General features: G+C 36.6%; 1 protein-coding gene across 4 annotated transcripts in view; it reads right to left on the bottom strand.

The window, feature by feature from the left end:
• Positions 1–26,510, bottom strand: part of GABRA4 (gamma-aminobutyric acid type A receptor subunit alpha4) — a 223,288-nt gene that overhangs the window by 152,720 nt on the left and 44,058 nt on the right. For 2 of the 4 annotated variants that reach the window (XM_055339182.1, XM_055339183.1), the window contains exon 9: positions 8,317–10,743. The exons of the other annotated variants lie outside the window; for them this stretch is intronic. In XM_055339182.1, coding sequence (XP_055195157.1) covers positions 10,210–10,743 — 534 coding nt within the window. In that variant the 3' untranslated portion in view covers positions 8,317–10,209. Of the gene's footprint in view, positions 1–8,316; positions 10,744–26,510 lie in introns of those variants that run through there. 4 annotated transcript variants of the gene reach the window in all.

The following is a 26,510-nucleotide window of genomic DNA, read 5'->3' as shown; positions in this document are numbered from 1 at the left end:
ACTAAGGACTAGTAGGCAAAATGCAGGCAACTGAAACCAAGAAAGAAAAAAAAATGTATCAAAAAGTTGGAGTAAAGTGCCAAGTGAGATATCTTCCTCTGTTCAGAGTACACGTGTGTCAGTGTGTTTAGTTTCCAAATGATAAATGCACATGGGGCATCTTGACAATAATATTATTCCACAGCAGACATGGCCCTTACTTAATAAATGCTGCCACTGATTAGCATTTATCTTAACACTAATGATACAGATTCATGAATCTGTTTGCCTAGAATACCAAGCTGATGAATGTTACCCTAAAGAGTTTTCAAATGAGAACATTATCCAAACCAATGTTAATTAGATGACAGTATTTCACATTTTCCAGAATAAAAAGAGAAGGATACCACTTAAGTACTCACAATATATATGTATATTTGACTTTAAGAAAACATAATTGAATATGATGGCAAGATTTCCATGTAATTTTACTGGTGAGAGAAATCAATTTTCAGAATGCACAGGGGATGATAATAGGCTAGGAACCATGTAAACGAGTTCATGATTATTGAACCACCTCGGTGTTTTTCATAGCCAAACAGCCAGCAGTCATCTCTGGCTTCCAATTAATCAGAAAGAAAATTAAAATTTTAACTATTCTACTTCAAAAATGAGTCATGCAGAAATTATTTACCAATGACTAAAACAAATGGAATTAGTATAATATATACAATTGAAGTAATCCAATTTGAAAAGTTGTAATACCTCTACATGTTCCATTAACTTACTCTTCCTACTTCTGTCTTTATATTCATGTTGAGAATAGTTTTGTTTGATTTTGACTTCCTCTTTTTTCCACATTATTCTATATCCTCTACTATCAATATTGAAAATAAAAGGCAGGCACTTTCTACTTTCTACCTAGCATTCAGTTCAATTGGAAACAGGATCTGGTGATCAGGGAGACCTATAGAAAAAAAAAAAAGCACAGCAGAAATCACAACAAAGGTGTTATCTATCCACTTTCAATGTTCAAATTCTGATAGAAATGTTCTCTCAGGACTAGGAAACTGCCTTTAGCTTGGGGGGCTGCTGTAACAGAACGCCATTGACTAGGTGGTTTAAACAACAGAAATGTATTTATCACAGTTCCACCGGCTGGAAGTACAGGATTGGGGTGCCAGAGTGGTCGGGTTCTCTGGGTTGCAGACTTCTTCCAACTTCTCAGCCTTGGGAGAGAAGCAGAGATGGGAGAGAACAGAGAGAAAAAGCAAGCTCTAGTGACTCTTATAAGGGCATTAGTCCTCTTCCTGAGGGCTCCACCCTCATGACCTCATCTAATCCTAATTACCTCCCAAAGGCCCTATTCCCTCATAACATACGTGGGGGTTAGGGTTGCAACATACGCATGTTGGGGAGACACGAACATTTAGTCCATACATGAACAAGGACAATTCAATGTGGAAGGGACTTAATATCATAAAAGTAAGCAACAAAAAAAAAAGAGTACTACATGTACTATGTATTTTATTAGTACGTATTTAACAGGAACGTGTGTCTATGTGTGTGTGCTGTGGAAAATCTGTGGTCCATTTTTTTTCTGTCAGGTACATTCTCTTTTTTAAAAGGTACAAATCAAAAGCCTGAATTTTTCTTCAGAAAACAGTTGTTCAGAACAAGGAGGGTTACATTCAGAATGTTTCATGATACATTGTAAAATATAAAGACAAAAACAAAACTTGAATTAAAGACATCAGAGTGTTCAATGCACTTCATCTCATCAAAATTAAATACAGCTACTATTCTGAATTAGGTATTAAAAAGCATAAGCGCACATATTTTTGTAAGTTAACCTCATTCAGCTTCTCATTTACTTTGGTCTCGTAAGTTAGAATTAAGTCATAAATTGCTCTACTTTATTCATTTTGATGCATCAGAATAAAAAAAGACATGTATGTACATTTGATACCCCTTTAATCCGTCGAAATCACATATGTAAGGTTCTCATTGCACCACTTCAAATATAGCAAGTCCTGAGACTTTTCTTCATCCATATTACCCACAAAGAATTTTCCAGACCATGAAAACTTGGCAAAACTACAACCTGATGGTATGGGTCATGCAGGGAAGTAGAGGTAAATGAAAACTAGGAATACTCATGAATGAGGCAAGGTTTCAAAAGTGAAATATCTGGGGCACCTGGTGGCTTAGTTGGCTAAGCCTCTAACTGCTGGTTTCGGCTCAGGTCATGATCTCAGAGCAGTGAGAGATTGAGCCCCCCCCCCCCATGTCCTGACTTCACGCTCAGTGGGGAGTCTGCTTGAAATTCTCTCCCTTTCCCTCTTCTCCCCCTCAAATATTTTTAAAAATAAGTAAAATACCATATCCAAAACAGTCCTGTGGCCAACTTAAAGGAAGTATATTTATAAACAAAAAAGTTATGAAACAAAAAAAATCCCAAAGATAGTTATGTTTATTTTGAATTTAAATAGAAAAAAGCATTAGATACAATGTTTATGTTTTAATAATCCCAGAGCTTAGCTCCAACACATATATCTTAAAATATAAGTACCTGTGATCACATTTGATAGAAATTTAAATCCTTATTAAATACTCATCCACTAGTAAAAAGAAAATGAAACCTGAATTATTCCAGAATATTATGCTCAGATATAAGTTTTGTTTTAAGAAGCCAAGGAAATTTATTACCATGAATAATAAGTTTAGCTTTGAGAAGCAAGAGAAGTTTGCTTAAAGGACATTAAAAAACCATTTCCTGATGAATTATCTTAAAATATAAACCAATGTTTCCATCTTCTTAAGACAAATTGCAAAAAACATGGAGATTAAAGAGTATACTTATGATAGAAAAATAAAGTGATGAAAAATTTGCAAAAATAAAATCATAATGACTACATGGTCTTTACTATAATATATTGTGATCTTACATAAAACCATCAATTTCAGGGGGTCAAATGTGACTTCTATAAGCTCAGGAAGTGTGTACTTTGTAAGAAAACTGTCTTCCCATGAAATCAAAACACCTGTATCTCATCCAAATTTTAGATGTTAAAAATAAACATGTCTAAAATAAAATGTTTCGAATTATTTGCTATTCTGATTCAGCAAGAATAATAAAGCTCAAAGAATAACAAATTTAGTTTTCATGATATGATGAAATATGCATTATCTTTCATTACTCCCATAGTGAGAAATATTTTAAGTGTGCAATTTAACAATTTAAAATTATTCAAAGAACAGGCAGATAGATTTTTTTTCCTCAGTCTGTGCAACACTACAGTTGAAAAACCAAACAATACTTTATTCCTTCTTCAATTCTCAATGTTTTTAGCATAAAATTGTTGAGGAGTTTTCATCATTAAAAGATACACCCGTGGAAAATTTGACCTCCTATTGCTGTGGCCATTCATTGTCTTACAGCATAAAGGATGGCTTTACCCCAAAACTGGATTTTGATTCATTTTCCAGTAAAACTTCCTTAAAATTATAAAGCCCTTCTTCATCAACCCACAATAATTATACATATCTAGAAAAATGAAAGTTCCAATTTATTGTTCTATCTGAACTAGGAAACGGTCTACATAATCAGTAAAATGACAACAAACATGCTCCAGTATATCAGCAAGCATCTGCAAGGACTAAACGCAGCATACCATTTACAAGTACAGGAGGGAAAAAATATGTCAAAGATTAACTGCAATAATATCTATTTCCTACTACTACTGTAATTTCCTTTCTTTCCCTTAAAGGGAAGTATATGCATCAACTGTGTTATCACAGATTTAATCCAGGTTTCTTACTTGATTCCAGTCAAGTAAGATACACAAAAGGGAAAAAAACCACAGAGCTCTGGTTGGCAGTAAAAGAGATCATTAAACCATACTCTGGTCAACCCCTGGCCTAACAGAAATACAGATGATAAATGGTGATTCAGTTGAAGATGGTGAAATAAAAGCAATTCACTGTTCTCCTATGAAATCCTTCCCAAAATAACATAAATAATGAAAAATCGGGGGGAAAAAAAGAACAAAATAAAATCACATCTGCAATTATAAGTAATTGACAATGAACTGTGATAAATAGCTTTCAAACAGAGATACATTTTGCATTACCAGGAGAAAGGACGTTCCCTGGCATGCATCATGGATAGTGGATTTCACTCAATGTCATGGTCCTGAGACATTCTTCACAGACTGTTTGAAGCCATCATGAGATGGAAAATGGAGAGGCAAGAGAAAAACAAAATCTGTCTTCATACAAGTCCAGTTACATCTCCCCAAATGGGGGGATATGGGGATAAGGAAAAAGTTGCCCATAGACTGTATTTGATAGTTGTGAAGCAGCATGCTGGGTAAAACAGACTGCGTTAGCGTGAGAGACAGAAGGGAAGGGGAGACAATCAGGAGAGTGTTAACAACACAGAGAAAGTAAAACTGGGAGAGCTTTACACTGTGAGCCACGTGGAGCACCAAATGTCAAAAACAGAGGAAAGTATGGTCCCTGGGCAGAAGTTAAAACAGATCTGGGGAGGTGGGCTTGGAATCTGAAATTTAAATAGCTGCTGTGGGCTGCTATGATTCATTCTCCTGCCACTTCCCACATAGAGTTCAGTAAATAGCTGGCTTCATTCAGTGGTTAATACAAAGAAATCCGCCTGAAACACAGGCAGGGGAAGCAAAAACAATGAAAAAGCAGGGGAAGTTCATACCAGAGGAAAAATAAAAATTTTTTTCAGGAAACAGGAAAATTTTATATAGAGTTATTTGTAGTCAAATTACAGACATGCTTTCGTTAATAGGGGAGTGAGAAGTTCAAAGAAAAGATAACGCTTTAAGAGATTATAAAAATGGTAGAAAGAAATGAAAAAATGAAATGGCACAGACCAAGAAAGCAGTGGGAAAGAATAAAACCAGTATGAGGTTAAAAATTACATTAGAGGTTACAAACTAGAATAAACACAACTGAAAACTCACTTGGGTTATGGTTGACAAAAGTTGACAACGAATTTATAAATACAAAAGTGATCATAAAAATATAGTTACAGAGGCAAAAGAGATTGGACATAATTAGCAATTAGAAAGAAAAATTAGACACACGATAGTAAAAAAGCTTTCCTGAAATAAAGACTGAAATGTGGAATAAAAACACAGAGTCCCCAGAATTTCTTGCTTTATTCAGCACTATCTAAATTTCAACACTCTCCCCAGTTTCGCTCTAGTATTTTTAATCTGAAATATAGATAAAGGTAGATTCGCGATGGGGGTTTTTTTCATTGTTTAACAACATTCATATATGAAATATTTGGCTCCTAAATTTGTAAAACTGTCTCTTAATCACTCACTCACTTTACACTTCTATACAAACATATCTACACAGAAGTTAACTGGCATGATATTCAAGAAATATTAACACTTTTAGGGGGTGGGATTTTGAGCTTGTTTTTAAATTTCTGCAATGCCTATCTTCATTTTTAACAGTTATGTATCATTTTCACAAATGACAATGAAATCATTGGGATTTTAAAAAGGAAATGAAATGCAAAGATTAAGGGAAAAGAAAAATGAGACCTCTCAATACTTATATTATCTCCAGATTCGTCGCCCTCTGTAGCGTAGCAAATACAGCAATCAAGTGAGTTCTCTAAAACAGAAACATAGCACATTCATTTCATCCTATTATCCTGAAAGATTTTCAATAAATTGCCATTAGTCCAGGATCAAATCCAATTTCTTTAGTAATTTACACGAAACTCTCTAATCCAGCTCCAGCAGGTCTTTCCAACTTCAACGTCTTTCACTTTCCCAGATTCACCTTCCCTCCTGAGAATGATTTGTAGTAAGAGTTCTACATGCTTCAGGTGGTGGTAAAAATGTGTTCTTGTTTGTGGAAGTAGGTAGAGGAACTGGAGCTCCAAATTATTCCACATAATTCAGTTCAAAATCATCTCTGTGAAGCTTTCCCTGCCATCACTCTTTTTTCCTCCCTATATACAAAGTTATAAAATTATGTGCCTTTTCCACCCTCAATATCAGTGCCAGGCTGCAATATTTTTAAAGCCTGATGCAAAAGAAAAAAATTAATAATGATCCCACATTTACTTAAAGCCTGGGTATTTTGTTAATCATTGATTTTTGCATGGATTTGATTTTTAAAAATGGTCTTCCAAAATATTATTTATCTTGATTATTAAGGTTTTTGATGACCCTCTGTTTTTTGTGCTCTGGGTGAGGGGCTCATTCTTATCACCCTAGTCTTAGCCCTACTCTATACCACTGAAGCATTTAATACATTCTGTAGTTACTTGTCTACACATCTATTATCACTACCAGACTGGGACCACATAAAAAGAAAAGAACCAGTTTCATTTCTCTGTGTATATCTAAAAATCGGCATAGTACCTAATATGGAGCAGAAGCCCATTCAGTAAGGATGAATAAATACTCAGAAAAGAGAAATAATCAAATTCTTTAAAGAATAAAATCTTCCACAGGGAAGAAAACATCTATCTAATCTAAATGGAGAGGGATTTTTTTTTTTTTTGGTTGTTTTGCTTTTCTTTTTTTAAGGTAAGGGAACCTTAGCTTGAGTCAAGTCATGAACTTAAAGTAATTAGGCAGTGAAATGACAATCAGGCTTTTTCCCCATAAACATCGACTGTGGCACAAAGTATTGAGTGTGTCTATTCTAAGTATATGCCTGTATTTAGTCTACTATGAGGATCAGAAAATATTAAAATTAAAAGAAATCTTTAAAATTATTTAATTCTCCTATCCTCTTACAAATAAGGAATCAAGCCTACCAAAGTGACATAACTTGTTTAAAATCACAGTAGAGTCAGAACTTGAAATGAGGTCATCCTCGCGTTCTCCACTTGGTGTTTTGCACTGGAGGTTGTTCACAAATCTAGTAGTTCACCCCTGGAAAACTGAGAGTGAGGATTGGGGAATCTTTTTTTCTACGTTGGGCAGAATTGAGCAGTTCATGGGTAAAATAAACCACAAACAAATTTTTTACTTATTTGAAACACGGTCACTGTTAAGGTGATGTGATTGAAAAATGACCTTCCGATGTTAATTCCAGCCACTTGCTTTTGATTTTGTCACTGGCCTCTCTGTGATTCATTTTCATGGGTAAGAGAGTGGCTCCACTCTTTCTGCCTACCCTAATTCAAGATTTGTGGGGTCTGATTTAGAACATACACTATTCAGGGATCCCTGGGTGGCGCAGCGGTTTGGCGCCTGCCTTTGGCCCAGGGCACGATCCTGGAGACCCGGGATCGAATCCCACGTCGGGCTCCCGGTGCATGGAGCCTGCTTCTCCCTCTGCCTGTGTCTCTGCCTCTCTCTCTCTCTCTCTCTGTGACTATCATAAATAAATAAAAGTTAAAAAAAATTTAAAAAAAAAAAAAAAGAACATACACTATTCAAATATCTGTATATGAACAAATGCAAGTCATTTTTAACTGCAGATTAATCATATAAAAATACTATCATACCTAGTCATGCCTGGAGTAAATTGGAAGTAATATCAACTCCTACTTGGAGTTGAAAGCTAGAATATAGATACTGGTACTGAATAAGACAATTCTGATTTTCATCTTTAAAAGATAAGACATACAAAGTTAACCATTCTAACCAGAATTCTTCTTCACAAATTACCAAGACCTTGAGCTCCCCTAATGACTCTTCTAAAATTTGCTACTGTGACTGGTTCTTCACAAAAGTGTTTATTTAATGTAGCTCTGAGTTACTGGAAAGGTAAGAATGATGACCAAAATAAAAGATTTAGCCATGACTTGATCTGATGAAATTGAGTTACAGAAAATAAACTATGCATTATTATCATTAACATAGTATGCAAATGAAATAATTCCTTTTTATTATATTAATGATTAGACTTACTGTTCAATTCATGCTTCATATTAACAATTGAGAATCCTTAGTTAATTTTTCCCTTCCTCTTTATTTTTGACCACCTAATTTATTTTAAAATCTTCTTCAAATACAAAGAAGAAAATTACAGGTTCACCTGGGGGATCCCTGGGCTGCAAATCTATCACTAATTTTTATCCCTTTAAAATCTGTAAGATTTATAGAAGAATTTTTTTTAAAAAAAGGGAAGCCAATAAGATATTTCTTAAGAATAGACCAATGGATAAGCGAGGAGTATATTCCTCACTGAAGAAATAAGGTCATTTCATTGGAATAATAAACAATCACAGTTTCCAACAATAATTACAGGCATTGTCCTTAAGGCTAGAATCTACTCACATTCATAAAATAACTTATGATAAGCTTTTTTGTACAAGTGCTCTTTATTAAATATATACATATATACAAATTTTATTTGGCCTCATATTACTGGCATCAATTTTTAAATAAGGACTTGGATTGGATGATTTCTAAGGCATCTTTCAGCCTTAAAATTGTTAGTGATTCTAGGACATGCCTAGAGTGATAGCCAAAAAAGGAATTCTCAGATATAACTCACAATATTTGGCATTTGCACGTTACATACAGTTCTCATACACAACCATTCCAAGGCAATGCAATAGCTGAAAAACTAATGGCAATTAATAAATATCATTTCTTTTCTAAAATATAAGAGATTCTTCTTGGAAGGTGGCCATTTTTATCAAAATGTTCCCCCCAAACATCCGGAACACATTCATTCACACAATCCAGATCAGAAAGAAAGAAATATAGAAGAAAAATCTGGAAGCAACACAACAAAAAACTAGACCTAGATTTAGTGTCATAAGACAGCTGCAAGAAATTCAATTAAGTTGTTAAGCCTATGTAATGAAAAAGAAAAGTTAGTACATGAAAATCCTGATAAATTGCTTAACAGAGTCAGCAGAGTCCTACCCCCTAGCTATGATTTTTCTTCTTTCCTCCATTCCTTTGCTGCTCTTTTAAAAATACTCACCTTAGTTATGAAACTGTACAAAAACTGCCCTCCCCCCAAAACACCAAACTTCCCAGAAATACAAACTACCAACACAAAAACTTTCCAGAAGATTAGCATCTCACCAGCCATATAGATCTATGTTGGGAAAAGCATCTAAAAGGCCTTGTATTGAGTCCCTAATTCTGATGATTCTAAGATTCTGATCGAATTCTATCCTACTATTCTGATCAAATTTGAGACAGATACTTTATATGATCTTACAGTGCCCAGATTTCTCCTCTTAGGTAAGCAGTGCTTCTTACTCAGAGAGCAATCTGTACACATTTTCATTATATTTTGAAGTCAATTGCTGAAGCTGTGCTAATGTGTTACCCTCTATTAATACAGGAGAAGCAAATATTTTCAATATGCTCTCAGACTCTAAAAAAATTTCTCCCATTAAAGAATGCAATGTCCTCTGCTAGTTTATGGTTCATTAGCATGCACTGACTGTTCTACTATTCAAGTAATATTGTAGGTAAAGGTGAAAGAGCTTTCCTAGAGACACAGTGTCTAGCATAGTGCCTGGAACACAGTAGGCTCTGAATAACTATATGTTAAAGAATACATAACTGAATGAACTACTATCAAAAAGAATTCATACAATGAGATAAACTTTGGCTCAAAGCACAGATTTTTCAAGTCAAGTGTTTAAGTCCTGTTTGGCCAACATAAGACAGGGAACACATCTTCCCTGGTCTCTGTTTTTGTTTTTGATGCAGCAGAGGTTTCACACACTGGTATTTGTTTTGTCCCATTTCCTTTTAAAAATGTTTCATTTAACAAGGAAAGTCCTTTTCTTGTAGATACTAGAAGGATCTCCAAAGGTCACCGCGTATGATATCCGATAATTCTGATTAAGGGCAGTGCCACTGGGAAATTTAGGGTGGTTGGTTGATATTCATAGTGTATATTAAAAAATGTCATAGTCTGTTTTCAAATTTCAATGCATAAATATGTACCACGTATCTCTAATAGCCCTATTTCTCTTGACCCAACTTTCCAGGATGGTCTGCAATGTTCTAATTTGAATGCTGAATTGATTCTATTCAAATCATTTTTCTGAAATGAAAGATGGCTCACTCTCTCTTCACTGAGGAATGAATTAACTCTCCCAATAACTGGCTTGAATTTTTTAAATGTAAAAATTACATAGACTTTTTATTTCAATAAAGAACAATGGTTTAATCTTTAAAAACATTTAAAAAGGCATTCTGCATTAAGTTCATCATCTTTTAGGAAACTACTCTAACAACAAAATTACATTAGACTCTCTGACTTCTCCATAGTGTCCTTAGATAAATAAACAACCCAATAGACCATGTTAAATGCCCCGAATGTTACTGGAAAGAGAATGCGGGCGTATTTGTCTATTTTGCTTGTGCCAGATCCAGACGGTGGTGGAGCAGAGGGAGGAGTAGTGGCTGACAACTTCCCAGAAGCGCCTATGGTATTAACAGTGGTCTTAATTCGCTCCAGTCTTGATCCAAACACACGGTGGGTAGAAGCAGATCCAACAGAAGCCTGTTGGGACACATACCCAGTTCTACTAGGAGTAGAGGAAGGAGCAGATAGAGGTGCTCTTGCAGCAGATATTGTTTCAGCTGCATTTGCATGGCTGAATGGGTTTGGACTGGCAGCTAAGTAAGACTGTGGTGTGGCTTCAGAAGATCCTTGAATAACTGTGGAAGATTTGCTCGAATGGTTTCCCACCTCGGTTCTGTTGCCAACATCAGACTCAGAGTGAACCGAGGCATTTGTTCTTTTTCTCATGTTCAGATTGGCATTTGTGTTCTGAAAAGGTATATTAAAAATTACATTGATTATGTCACTTTATATAGATTTATACAAAATTTAAAGGGATCGAAGAACTAAAATTAGTTGTTTCTATAAAATAAACTTTTATTAACATGTTATAGCCACTCAGCTTGATGTAAAAGCTTAAAAATATCTAACTAAAAAAGAACATGAATGTATTTGAAACTCTGAATCAAAAATCTTCTGTTTCAAAATATTGAATTTAAGTCTATAGAAAATGTGGCTTTTAGAACAATAAACTAGACTTATGCTTGATTTTATTTTAGGACTTCCTGATGATAGCTGTACAACTTCTTTGTTCTGTTTTATTGAAAATGATATTCTGTGCTAGGTTGTATACCCTTTGGTGAATTTTATATATGTTTGTTTTATAAATAGGAAGAACTGTACTTACACTTGTGCACAGAATAACAATAAGAACCATCCATATGTGCATGACATTCCTTAGAAAAAAAAAAGTGAACTCCAAAGGTTAAATTTCCAAATCCCTGAAGTTTATTGTCATAATCTTACATAGGCAATCCTACACATTATTATAAAAACTGGAAATCCTAATGTATTTTTTCACCAAAATAATGAAAATACAAAGGAACATTAATTTTAAACAAAATGTTATATTATACATGTAAACAGCATCACCATATCATTGCATAAATATCTGAATTCAAACTATTTACCATTAAAGGGTGGTTAAATCCAAATGGAACTACTATTTTCCATCAAGTTATTTCATGTGTAGAACAAGACCATCCTTTGAATACAGATGCATGATAAAGATTAAAATTAATTCTCCTTATATTGTGACACGCACTATAAATAACTGGATAGCAACTATAGATTGTCCATGCTAATGAAGGAAAGCAATGCTCAAAGGATTCCCAAAATAATCATGTCTGTCGTTAGAATATACCATGATTCTTTTCGTAAAAAACATTTCCTCCTTGTGCTTATTCTAAGCTACATTAAGGGTATATTGTAATTGCCTTCTATACTCTCCCCTTACCATTTTATGAGACAGGTGGTGAGTGAGGAGATAAAGGAGGGAAAGAAAACCAGCTCAGAAGTGGGTGATTAGAAGGAGCCAGCCTACAGGAATATCACAGATAATATTATATACAATTAGCTGAGAGCTCGTTTTACAGAGAAATGTTTACCTACAAATATAATCCCTCTTCAATACCACCCATCAAGTAGGTTGAAAGTGTTCAATCCATATTGAATATATTTGTGGATTGGGACTTCAAGCTTGCTAAGTAGAGAAAGAATAAAAGCCTCACAAAATTTAGAGCCAAAGTAAGATCTGAGCGGTTTAGAAAGTATTCTTCATGTCAGGCTAGAGTATTCTTCTCAACAGGTTCAGTTGAACTCATGAGAAATGGTAGTCTATCATATGGCACCTAATTTTGGTGAAGACAACTGAAACCAAAATTGACATCAACATAAAAGCTAAAGATATACCCTGCACTCTTCCTCTACAAAGCACATTGTAAATGTCAGTTTAATCCTCAGATTTTGAGTCCCTAACAGAAAAGAATAATAGTTAATTGATTAACATCAATTTTGAAATGTCACACAACAGTGAAGAATATAAAGAAGGATAAGGTACATCCACATTTAAAGAGCTTACACTGCCATTGGCAAAATGCATACCCACACACATGATGCAATAAAAAATATAACAAAAAGTAAACTATAGTGAAGGTCAAGCTGTAACCAAATGACAACTATACTAAGAAGGGAAGGGAAGAGAGTAATAACAGACCAGTTAAACAAGCGGAAAAGAAACGTATGTTTTCAAATATAATCTGATATTTACATACTGTCTTCTTCCCCTACAAGTTAGGTTGCCCATGATCTTTAGAAAGAAACTCCTATATTTCCCAAGACTAAATTCTAAGAATTAGAGACTTCCACTTCTGGCCAAAATGGAGTACAATGGACTGAATTGTATGAAGTGGCAAGAAAAAAATCTGGACAAAATATGTTTTTTGAAGACATTGAGCGTTAGGCAACATAGAACCATAATCATTGAGAGAGAAGAAACAAACTTGAATGTGTTCCATGCTACAGAACAGGAAAGGAGAATTCAGGAAAAATATGACAGATTCCCTGAATTGAGGACATGCAGCTAAGAATCCAAGGAAATCAAGGTGGCTAGAGTTCATAAGAAGAAGTAACAGAGAAATGTAGGCTGAGAGAGAGAGAGAAAGAGAGAGGATTCCAGAAATCTGAAAGAGTCCCCATTGCTTGACTATTTTAAGTACGGATCAGTTTATGAGTATGAAGTCCTACCCAAGGCTGCAAAAAGAACCCCCTAAAAGGATTAGAAGGAATGGTACGTGGTACACACAAAACCAGGGATAATAATTCATGTTCCCACCAGCCAGACTGTAAAATCTCACCATTCATGTAGCATTTGGTAGAGTACTAAGAAGGACCTTGCTACAGTAATATGAAATAATTAGCCCTAAATGCAGCTCTAGTCCTGCTGAATGTATTTTAAAAGTAACGTCTGAAACGATGAAATTAACTCTCAGATGGGCCTCAGGAGAAAGCACAAGAACGTTCATAGGATTCTGTTTTCCCTCTAGGTCAATATCTTTCTGGAACCTCCTGAAATCTCAACTGTAAATCATGTTCTATATTGGTGATAAATTTAAAAATTGCAACAAACTTTCCTCCTTCTTTCGATATCCCCACTCTTCCCCTATCAAGAGATGGGTTTATCTCCCCACCTGGCTTCCTCCTAACTTTCTCTGGCCAACAGTATGTGGTGGAAGTGATGGATGTGTCATTTTTGTTTTAGCCTTAAGAGTTCTTGCTTGCTTCCAATCTCGCTCAAAACACTGCCATCAACACCCCTAGAAGAAGTTAAGACTAAACTAAAAACTAAACTAAAAAGATCCTTTGGAACAGAGCCAGTCAGCCCAGTGAGGCTGTCCTAGGTCACCCAACGGCTGATCACTAGATACACGAATTTGTCCCAGCTAAGGGAGGATTAACTGCTCAGCCAAGCCCAATCAAGATCAGGAGAACATCCTAGTTAAACCCATACACTTGAAAGCAAAAGTAAATATTTACTGTATGCCACTGAAATTTTGTTTGTTATGCAGTCTTATTGTGGCACTAGATAACACAGATAGTCCAATTACATCAGGAGTCCTAACAGAAGGTATTGCCAAACTGCTTGTGAGGGTGAAGCTCTCAAACGTTCTGGGGTAAGTAGAAAGCTAGCCAGCCCAGAATTCATCTAAAACCATTAGGGGGCCCTGTTGCCTAACTCCACATACCAGCTGAAGGACCAAGATATTTTGCCCTTTATAATTCCATTACTGAAGAATAGCAGTATTTTAAAAATGGAAGAAATTCTAAAATTCCAGTTCCTCATATTACAGTAGAGGAAAGTAAGAGTAGAGAGGTTATGACTGGCTGGAAGCCATACAGCGAGTTACTGACAGAGTGTTTTGCCAAGTTTTACAGACTCTTGATAAATATATGTGGAGGAGACATTAGAGAACTTAATAAAGTACACCAATCTCTGTGAGTCAGTTAAGTATTTGCAATAGTCAAGTACATTGTTGGGAACTTACTCAAGACTTGGAAATCAGAAGAGAGTACAGCATGGCCTTTCAATGTCACAGTGGAGCGTTGTTTAACAAGTCCACCCAAGGATTATTAAGCCTGTACGCGGGAATTTGCTTGAGTTTGATTTCGCTATTTAATATTGGATTTGAGTGCAAACATTGTGAAAGTGAACATGTTAACTTGTAGATTCCTGTCCAGGAGAACAGACCACCAAAGGTTATGTTATGGTTTTGTTGTCCTATAGGATATTATTCACTTCTGTACCTAATCTAGTATTTATTATCGTACTCCATTTTTTAAATGCCACTTAGAATCATCAAAAAGATTTTGAACCCGTTTTACCACTTATGTGGTTCCCTCATTAATTAATGAGTTGGGTAAAACTTTGACAGATGCCCTTTTTTTTAAGATTTTATTCATTTATTCATGCGAGAAAGAGAGAGAGAGGCAAAAACACAGGCAGAGGGAGAAGCAGGCTCCATGCAGGGAGCCCGACATGGGACTCGATCCTGGGTCTCCAGGACCAGACCCTGGCCTGAAGGCGGCGCTAAACCGCTGAGCCCCCTGGGCTGCCCAACAGATATCCATTTCATATTTGTATGAGTTCTCTTTTCGATGGTTTGAAAATAATATTCTGACTACATATGCTATTATATTCTCACAACATCTACTATTAGACGACTTATAAATATCAAAGAAACTATGCACAGACTTGAAGAATATACCTGGAGAAAAAAAAATGATCCCAAGCCAAAGAGATAGGGTCCATCTCAGATGATTGGAAGAAAAGATCAAAGATGCAAGAGACTTCATGAAAATAGAGGGAGTGGCATGAAGTGTGCCCTAGGTTTACCACTCCAAAACAAAGATCAGATCTTTTTATTCTTAGTTTAAAAGTATTAGTAAGCTTCTAGAGTATACAGACTATCTTGTTAATCACTGTAGGAGAGCGCACACAGCAGACACCTACGTCATTTCTTAATAAATTCCACTGAAATGGATATATTATTGAATTGAAAGTGTCAAAAATGTTCTATTTGACCTCCAGATTATCATCCCTTTGTTTATGAAGTAGATTTCTAGAATATTGCAGATACTGCCTAAGGCATATGTTACCTTGATGCAACCCCAAGTCTGACTAAGAATGCCAATGGAGTCTCAATACTCTACGCATCAGGACCCACAGAGAGGAAAGCAGAATTAGACTGATTTGGGGCTTAAATCTTTGCTTTCTACCAAGCAGCCAAATAATACTTGAGTTATTTTGTACTTATGTCTCAAGGACTACTCAGTAAAAAGTGGTTGTCATTTTCCATGGTGACAAACCACAAAAGGACTGGAAAAAATCTGCTGACCTACCTGGCACAGGATTCACTAGGAATACTATTCATACAGCCCTCGAATTTTGGAACAACTAATGTGTCAGAGTGATGTAATGTTGAGGCATCATCATTATTCAGCAGACACAGTGGCTACAAACAAGAAAACCACCTAAGTTTCATTTGATTTTTAAAAAATGACTTGGTTTGAAATCATTTTGTCATTAGTCACAGTAGCCCAAAGCAAGGAAACTAGTGGGACAGGGATGTGAGGTAGCAGACTCGAACATTCCCAACAAATCAAAGCAGCAACAGGCAAACAGGAGCACATCCAAGCAATTCGTCAATCATGACTGTGATCTGACACAGTTTCTAAAGAAGTTTCATCAACTGCAAAAAGAAAATTCGTCTGAACTTATGACTCCAGCAGCAATGAGACAAAATGGCTAAGACGAGCTTTGCAGGATACACGCTATGCTCACATTGCTTGCTCGGAAAGCTGATGAGGTTTAATAACATGTAATTTAATCCTTCCAAATTAAAAACAAACAAGCCTAATAATGAACAGGTTTATCTTCTAGAATATCAATGAGTCAAAATATTTTTTTAAAAAAATCCAATCAAAAAAATCCAATCATGTAAAGACATTTATTCCAAGCCATCTTGACAGGACGTTAGCCACACATCTTACTTAATAAAGAAATAACCAAGTACAGTAGAGCGACTGAAACTAAACTCCAAGATAATGATTTACTGAAGACTACCAGTAGTGTTTTTAGAAAATGCTACTGCATAGAAATGAAAAATATCACCTCCAAATAAATATGCTAAATATTTCATAAATAGTTACCAGGGGACTCAATCATACATTGTGAACAACAAAATGTAGAAATGAAAATGCTGAGTTCTCTATTTATTATATTTCATTTTCTCCCAATGTTAGCATTTAATTCAACATTTGTATTTCCATATACTACTTTCAATATCAAGCGCTGGGATAAAAAAATTTATGTCTTCAATTTGAAATTGCCAGAGAACAAGACCTTACAAAATTCATTTATTTTGTTGTTACATGTTTAGAGACTGAGAGTTTAACTATTAGGATGTCTTGAAGACATGCAATGTGGTCATTAATTTTGTTTCATAGCGATTCCTAGTGCTCCTTTTTATTCTCTGATGCGTTGTATATTAAATATATGGGTCTAGTACAGGAAATCTCTTTGTCGGAGCTTTCACTAGTCAGAGCAGAAGTTCTCAGGTTGATCAAGTGGGCCTGACCAGAATGCTACCTGCAATTGCTCCAGGATCTGCATTCACCAATGCTTCCAACATAACCCTGGAGAGGGTAGTGGGCAAAGGACACTCCATTCATTTTATCCAAATGCAAACACTAACCTGGATGAATCTTTTCTTGCTTATAAATGAAAAGCAGCATTAGAGTCATTCTAAGTTTTATAAGAATAACCTAGGATGCTGGGGGGCTCAGTCAGGTAAAGCATCCAACTCTTGGTTTCAGCTCAGGTCTTGATCTCAGGGTCGTGGGACTGAGCCTCAGGATGGGCTCCATGCTCAACAGGGAGTCTGCTTGAGATTCTCTTCCTCTCCCTCCTTCTCTGCCCCTCCTCTGCTGGCATGTGAGTGTGAGCACACATGTCCACTCTCTCTCTCACTCTCTCACAAATAAATCAATAATCTTTAAAAAAAAGATTTTATTTATTTATTAATGAGAGACACACACAGAGAGAGAGAGAGAGAGAAAGAGAGGCAGAGACACAGGCAGAGAGAGAAGCAGGCTCCATGCAGGGAGCCCGACGTGGGACTCAATCCGGGGTCTCCAGGATCACACCCTGGGCTGAAGGCGTCGCTAAACCACTGAGCCACCCGGGCTGCCCCAATAAATCTTTTCTTAAAAAAAAAGAATAACCTGGGAGCTAGCTGAGAACTCCATTTCAGGCCTATTTGCAGGAAATCTTATTTAGTTAGTTATGCTATTGCTAAACATCAAACATCAGAAATTGGGAAACACTGGCTAAATAATTAGGATTATGTGCCCCCAAATCAGACAGACCTGGACACAAATATTAAATTTGCTATTTACTAGCTGTGAGATATCTGGCCAGTTATTTAACCTCTTGAAACCTCAAAACCCCTGCCAAAACAGGAGTAGTAATGGTGCCTTCCTCATAATGAATAAATAAAACAATGAATATAAGGTACATAGAGTGTCCTGCACATAGCGAGCATCAAATGAACATTATTTAGAAATAATCCAGCAGAAGGCAGATGAGATTCTATCCTCAACAGAAAAAAGATATATCACTCAAAAATAAATCACTACAGTAAACTTTTAGAAGATATTTTCTATATTCCTAAAAAATATGGCCACCACTTCTAATAATCAGAAAGGTGGAGGAACACTGGAACAAGGGACAGTCTGTGGTGTAAGAAGTCAGCCACGAAAAGGATACTGCTGGCTGAAATTAAGTCATAATCATGGAACCCTGATCAGATAAAACCAGTATCCTTATGATAGAAGAAGAAACACCACAGAGTTCCTTCTCTACACCAAAAGAGGATACAAGAAGAAGGCCGCCATCTGCAAGCCAGAAAGAGTTCTCACCAGAAACCAACCCTGCTGGAATCTTGATCTTGGATTTTCTACCCTTTAGAACCATGAGACACACATTCCTGTGGTTAAAGCCGTCTAATCTGTGTTATTTTGTTATGGCAGCCTGAGCCCACCAAAACAATTAGCTAACTTCAATAAAATTAAATTTAAGGCACATATATTTTAAGACTTTTAAAATAGTGAATATTAATTAACCTTGTAAGAAAAAAAAACAAAACCCAAACTTCCAGCTCTCTCTTTTCAGATTTTTTTTCTTTGTTTCTAGTCGGTTCTCTTCTCCACTGGGTGAGTATATCTCTCTGATAACCTCAAATATCCTGGATAGAGTTAAGATACAAGACATACAGAGAAATACAGATGCCTTTGACAGGAATTAAGCCTTGATTTCTTTATAATATTTAGTTGTTCTTGACGACTAAAAATACTTTCCTATATACCGGAAAGCATCTACATTCTTTTCCTAAAATATCCAAATTGCCTAGATATAAGATTCCTCCAGGGTACCTTTTGAGTTCCTTTCATCTTCTCTTCACTCAAATCAGAGGAATTTGGTTAACTGGGGCTTTTATCTATCCTATCTAGTTTGGACTTAGCTCCAGATCTTTCTTAACTATCCAATACTTTTCCCTAAATATTTTTGCCTCTCTTGATATTACAACTCTAATGTATGACACTCTCTCTCTCTCTCTCTCTCTCTCTCTCTCTCTCTCTGTGTGTGTGTGTGTGTGTGTGTGTGTCTATGTGTGAATGTGTGTGTGTATGTGAATTTCAGGGCAATATTTGTTTAAATATTGGGAAAATGTCATTACTAACATATTTTATAGCTTTTCTACATTTTATATTAAGATTTTTTTAATCCTTAAAAGTAAAGTTAATATACCTGATAAATACCCGATAAAACATTGCAAAAGAAATCTTGCTAAGTTTTTAAATCCCTATTTTGATTGGCCAAATCAATTTATTTTTTAATATACAGAACATTACATTTGAACTGAGAAAAGATTTAGACACTGCTTTTTTTCTTAATATAGACTTGATATGATTTGATCATAATAAAATTGTGCCATGACAAATACCCACCCAGAAGGATTCAGCTTCATGCCAACCCTACCGGAGCTGATATGCCAAATAGTCCAGGTCACAATTTTATCCCCCTCAGCAAAGGCAACAGGAGCACTATCCAAAAAGCAATCATTTATCAAGACCAGATTCTCAGTACACTTCTGCTGGAAGGAAACGTTTCAAAGCTCAAGCATTACCCATCACATCCCTTTGTAAAATCATAGCTATTGCAGTTTAAGAAAGCCTTTGATGAGTCAAGAACCTCACCTAAAACAGGCTGTTTCTTTGCAATATTAGACAATGTTTGCCTATGGAATCTAAACATTTATAATATCTTCAATAGATTTATTTTTAGGAAAAAAAGCTCAAGTGTCCTGCTTTAACTCTTGTTGAAAGTGATTAGTAGAAGATCCACAATTAAGCTCATAAGCAATAAAGGACTTATTAAAGGCACTGATTGATTCATTCTATTATTAATTTGTCCAACATATATGTACTGAGTGTCCAATTTTTCAAGTTATTTTGCTGAGCATTGGGACTACAGAAATGAAAATAATATATATATATATATATCATCTTGGCAACTTCTCTCAGGACTTAGAAAAAAGCATGTAATGACCAATAAATGCTATAAAGAAAAAGTTTTTAAATTAAGGAGTGCATTACATAGCCCGATTGCTGGGAAAGCCTCTTTGAGAAAGTGACTGAAACTTTAGGGATGAGTTAGGCGTAACCAGGTAAAGAAGGGACTGTGGGGGAAAGGAAGGAAGTGCCTTATGGTAGTAGGGACAAATTCTAAAGATTTCTGTCAGTAGCATAAGGATGAGAAACTTCCTTATCAGTTAAAATTTGAGATCCCTTTAAGGATGTTCTAAAATCTTCCTTTTCTTTTCTTCCTCTTGGATTGTTCTGAAATGAGCAATTAAGGCAATGCCTTATATTCAGGGCTACTCCAACATAACAAATGTCTGATATTTGCACTTGCCAGAGATCATGAATCCCCACCAACATCTCTACAGTGTATTGGGTATTTACTAAGGACCAAGCACTACACTATATGGTTTTCACAACCTCAAGTATCTCCTACAACCACCTGGGAGCTAGTATGAACATTCTCAGTTTTTCCAACGACGACGACATTGAAGCCTAGAAAAGTTAGGAACTTCTCCCAAGGTCAGACCATTAAAGGGGTTAGAGGCATGATTTAAATGCCAAACCCAGGCAGCTCTGGTGGCTCAGCGGTTTAGTGCTGCCTTCAGCCCAGGGCGTGATCCTGGGGTGCTGGGATTGAGTCCCACGTCAGGCTCCCTGCATGGAGCCTGCTTCTCCCTCTGCCTGTGTCTCTGTCTGTCTCTCTCTCTGTTTCTCATGAATAAATAAAATCTTTTAAAAAATAATAAAAATAAATAAATCCCAAACCCACACTGTTAAGCACTCAGGATGCTGCCTACAATAGCAAATGCATATATGAATGGGATTGAAGAAAAGCAGAAAAGAATTTACCTGCAATATGTCCACAACAACCCAACCAGGCGAGTGACAGTCATAAACGGTTTGGCTTTTTCAGAGTTGATTTTATTTACATTTATTTGGTTTCTGTCATAAGCTAAACACTCTACTATGCTTTGACTCAAAAAAAAAAAAAAAAACTTTCTCTGATTAATCCTGCCTTTCCAGTATGTGTGAAAATCGCTCTAGAGTTTTTTTTACAGATTACTCTTTCTCCCATTTTTCCTTATACTCTTTCTATTCCTTTGCTGCTTGGTTGTCCTGACATGCTTATCAACATTACTTCGTATCTCAGCTAGCCTGTAATTTTTGAACTGTTTTAAAAATGAATCGAGGGATCCCTGGGTGGCGCAGCGGTTTGGCGCCTGTCTTTGGCCCAGGGCGCGATCCTGGAGACCCGGGATCGAATCCCACGTCGGGCTCCCGGTGCATGGAGCCTGCTTCTCCCTCTGCCTATGTCTCTGCCTCTCTCTCTCTCTCTCTCTCTCTCTCTCTGTGACTATCATAAAGAAATAAAAATTAAAAAAAAATGAATCGACATTACCACTCAAAATCTGTATCTTCTATATGATGAAAATATTTTAATGATGATCTTTTGCAAGAGAGAAGCTGTGCCCCAACTTTCTTCCACAAACTTTCTCTTAAGTTAGAATATAGCACTGTCAAAAAGATGTTTAAAAATTTACTATTCAAATATATGATATGGTAAAGCCGAAACATTTTTACCCCCCTGGTACATCAGACACTGCAACTTCAACTTTAATTGTAACCCAGAGAGGGTATCAACACAGGCTCCTTCCTGACTTGAGAATGATTCTTCAAACATGTAATTATCCACAAGTAATTAAAGTTAATGAAGTTCAGCAATCCACGTGCCAAATTATGTATAAAGTTAATGTGTATACATATGTGTGTAGTAGAAGAGGACTCATTAAGCCACCTATTGTGTATGCTCTTGTATTTTCAAGACCAATCGCTTTCCCTAGTCTTTACAAATGGAAGCACAGTCAATTGGTCATAAAGCATATGTTGAATTATCCTTTTAACACAATTCATTACAAATCTACTCCATCTACAATAAAACAGCACATTAAGTCAGAACAAATTGATATTCTACTATGACACCACTGGGTAGCTCTTACGTTGTCAAAAAGAGGACCCCCCCGCCCGTTGCTGAAGCCATTTAGATTTTCTCCAGGAAATTATTTGACTTGTCCTGAAGAGTAAGTCCCGTGATCTCAGCTATCATTTCCAGTGGGGCATTATCAAACCATTCAACATTTAACAAGGCTCTCCTGCTGAAACAGCTGTTCATCCAAAGTGAAAATTTTAAAACTTTCTCTGAGCCTAGATAATCTCACTTGAGCTAGAAAATAAGGTATTAGACTATTTTGCATGTTCTATCACTTGATGACAAGAAAGACAATTTTGCACTTCAGTAAAGGCAGATTGCAAATTTAGCATGAATTGAACCAGTAGCTGAGCTCCAATTTATGGTAAGTGGCTCATCAGCACATTAATGTCTACCACCCTGATAACCACTCCAGCCAAGCGGGCCAGAAACTAGATGGCCCAAATATCTGGTGGGAAGCAAGAAAAACGTGCCCTCTACAAACATCTATAAAATGAATCTTGGAACCAAAAGCTCCCAAACGTCTATCCTCATTATCATTCTCATTGGCACGATGAGCTAAAAACCAAAGTCAGAACCATAGCTTCTAAAATTGGGTAGATTCAAGTTTTGGATTCTGCTAACTACTAGCTATGTGACCTTGAGGGGAATTGCTTAGCCACTCTGTGCTTCAGATTTCTCCTGGGTAAAATGATGAGTTAATGATGGGGTAGGATCCGTAGAGCGCCTAATGCTACTGCCTAGAACACAGTAAGCAAGAAATACTTGTTAAATATTAAAATTGCACTGCTACCATTTCAAATTCGAAGACAAAATAGTGGGTAGTCCCTATGAAGTAAAATATTACAACAGAAGTTTCCATTATTTCTAAACTCAGATGTACTTTTTTCAATTGAACTAAATATTAAATATACTGTAACTATACGCCTCAGAAAATGTTGGAAACATAGGGGAACACTATACTTTGTGCTCTCCTCAAAATTCACCTTATTTCCTATTTCTAGATGGAGATAATCAGCTCTGTTCCTTGGAGCAATGCTAAGAACTAGCTAAAACCCAACTTGCCCAGATTTGTCAATTGCAGAGATAATTAACGACTCCCGTTTAAAAGGTTTCCTTCTGGACTGATGATTTTTGAAGAGACATAAAATCAGCAGTCCTGTGATTTTGTTCTACTTAATCATATTAGCAACTGAAAAAATATTTTCACTTTCCCAACATATAAATACTAAAATTTCTCTTACATGATTAAAGAAGAAAAAAATGAAAATATCCCTCAACTCAAGCTTTTGATCCCTTCCAGCTACTGTTCTTTCTATCACTGCGAGTTTAGGGGAAAATTGTCTGTATTTACTATTCCTGATTCTTCACTTGCACCCATTATTATTTTATATCTCCTCCTATTTTTCCCTTAAAACTCTTTGTGGATTATTCCAACAGGCCCTTTTTAAAATCTCTATTTTACCTACTGTCCCAGCAGCATCTAAAACTGATGATCACTTCCTCCTTCTTTAAATTTTTCCCATAAACTGCACAGTCTCGTCATGTTCCCTTTACCTTTCTCTGTCTCCAGTGTGGATGCTCTTCTCCTGCCTAATTCTAAAGTGGTATCTTTCCATAGATTCAACTCTAGGACAGCTCCATTTTCTCAATATTTGGGTAAATAAACCTTTCCAGTGGCTTGGATTATCACCTTTATATCAGTATTATAAAATCAGTGTTTAACTTCTCAAAATTTTCCCCAACCTGAGGACCCCCTATATCCAGGAGGGTGTCATTCAGATATACTAGAAGCATACTAAAAATTTGATTTATTCATTCGTACACCCACTCGCTTATTCATCCAATTATTCAACACATGTTTATTGAGTATTTATATGTCAGGCATTATTCTTGGCTCGGCGATACTAAAGTGGAGGAAAGGCCCAAAATCCTTACCCTTACAGAAATTACACTTTTGTCCAAAGTCAAATCTATAAATATTTATTCATATCCAATGATCCCAATGTATTTATCCTTAGAAATACATCACTCCTGCTGTATCCTAGATCTTAAAGACCGGCGCACAAGCCAGCTAACTACACATGCCACGAAACTTCAACTATTCTTGCCTTCTTCTGCCTAATTCTTTTCTGTCCAACTTCTTCAAGATTTTTCCAAACTGGCTAGTCTTCTTCACAGCCTTATAAGGGCAACCAACATTTCTCACTTGGCTACTGCATGGGCTGTTAACATTCACAGATCTAACATGTCTATGAATCTTCCCTCTCTCTACTCTTCATTAAAATAATATTTATACATTGTAAATCTGATCACATTACTTTCTTGCTTATATTCTTTCAGTTGGCTCTCTGTTTTCAAGAAAAAAAACTTACAAAACTTATATAGCATAAGGGCTCTACAGGACCTGGGCCCTGCCTTCCAACCCAGTCTCATCTTCCCTATTATTCTCACATCCTCCTCTTAACTACCCCAGTTACCCTAGTGTAGCATTTGCTATTGGTGCCTTGTCTGTATTTATTTGATTTACCCAGGACATTACTCCAGACAGGATGATGGCTTACTGCCTTTCTCTGACTAAAGGATACTCTGTCTACAGGAGATCGATCTGGGGGAAAGGGCTGGCTCAAAAGTTCAAGAAAGTTAATTAATTTGGTAATCCAAATTAATAAGAGACAAGAGTTGGTAAATAAGCATCCTACTTCTCTATCAACCATTTTGAAAATTCTGAGGTGTGTTTCACATATACTCTAAGAGAATCTCTAGGATGATGAGTACATAGTGGTAAAGCTGCTCATGAATCACACTTTCTAGGATTTTCTTCCTTTCCGCCATCTTACTTTCCTCACAGTGCTTCTTGGGATCACCTCAAAAATGAAGGGCTTGTACACAAATCCTTGCAAAAGAGCTCTGCTTTGGGGGAAACCCAATTAAAACACCTGGATTCTAGCAGGATGTCCTCATTTGGTTCTACAAGTATTAGCTACATTGTCTGCTTATGGATCCTTGCACATAGCCCTAATATCTTCTTTCCTCCATCTCCTTTGCCTCCCTTTTGTGTTTTCTAAGGTAGTACTTAGCTATGGATTGCTCTGAGAAACTTAATGTGACACATCCACCAACCATCACCGGAGTACCCCACCCCAGAGATGCTAATCTGAACTGCTACATCTTCACACAACATTCTGTGCTTTTTCCTAGCCTGGCATGTAGCATACTGTGTGAGTGGCCCCTCCCTCCCAACTGTGGGTGCCTTAGGGCTGCGGGGCTTTGATGTTTTCCTTCTCCCTCTAACTAGCACAGTACCAAACACTAAGAGATAGTCAATAAAAACAAGTCAAATGAATAATAAATAAATGATGAGCAAACTGTATTGAAATAAATCAACAACCAAATCATTCCCTCCTGTACACTCGGAACAGCAAAAATGAGTCTCACACAATGTGTCTCAGGAGATAAGTAGTTGGCAAAGCTATATAGCCAAAAGCAGCGCATTTAAATCCACTTGGAAACCAGATGACAGTCATTTATTCTATCCAGATTATACTTCCTGGGCTACTATAGTAGTTAATGAACTGTTTAATGAGTCAATCCTGGAATATTAACTGATAACCAGAATTAAATGCCTTTCCTCTCCCATTTAATACATCTGCTTGTTTAAAAGTATGACTGAATGATTGCTATTGAGCAGAAGAGCATCACCCCTTGGATCAACCTCCACCTTCCTCTTCCCCTCTGCTGCTACCCAGGAAAAGCACGAGGCTCACAGGCACCAAACTGCCTCTGCAGGAGCAAAGCAATGGGAAACGTGAGTCTCTCCTTCAAACCAGTTGAAACATGTAGCCAGTAGCTGAAATAGCTTGTTTAACAAGGACTGGATTTTTCCTCTCAATCATAGTTCTAAAGCTATCAGTTATTGAAAAGCTGATTTTCAAAGCACACACTAGAACAGCTTTTCTGTACAGCTGCAATGCTATTTAAATCTTCCATGAATATACCCACAAACCCAAGAAAATTCTAAGCTGAAATACTGCTCTTAGAAAGGACATAGTAAAATAAGACCCTATGGGGGAAAAATCCAGGAAGTGAAATCTGGTCGTTAATTTTAATATTGAAATTATAATCAGGCATATGGTTTCTACTCCTCCAAGACAGAAGAATACTTGAAATCACTATTTGGAAGGTCAGCCCATGAGCTGCTTTGGTGAGATGCTTTGGTGGATGTTAGCAGCCAGCCTCCCACTCATTCTTTAATACACCTCAGAGCTGTGGATAGATGTCCCACCTTCTGCTGTGGGGAGGTTGGAAGCCGACGTAGAATAAGCAGCAAAGGCAATGGTTTGGAGACACTAAACTGATCAGTGGGAGGCAAGATCATGCTTGGAAATTATCGACTCCTGAACCCAAATTTCTGCTCCACAGTAAATCTCAAGTCCTTTATCTGTCACACGACATCGTGAAAAAAGTCCCAGTACCCCACCCCCCCACCACCCTCCCACCCCTGGTG

The sequence above is a fragment of the Nyctereutes procyonoides genome, unplaced genomic scaffold (assembly GCF_905146905.1).
Source record: "Nyctereutes procyonoides isolate TBG_1078 unplaced genomic scaffold, NYPRO_anot_genome, whole genome shotgun sequence".
In the NCBI taxonomy this organism is placed as follows: domain Eukaryota; kingdom Metazoa; phylum Chordata; class Mammalia; order Carnivora; family Canidae; genus Nyctereutes; species Nyctereutes procyonoides.
Note: the sequence above shows the minus strand (reverse complement) of the source record. Positions and strands in the feature narration are given on the sequence as shown.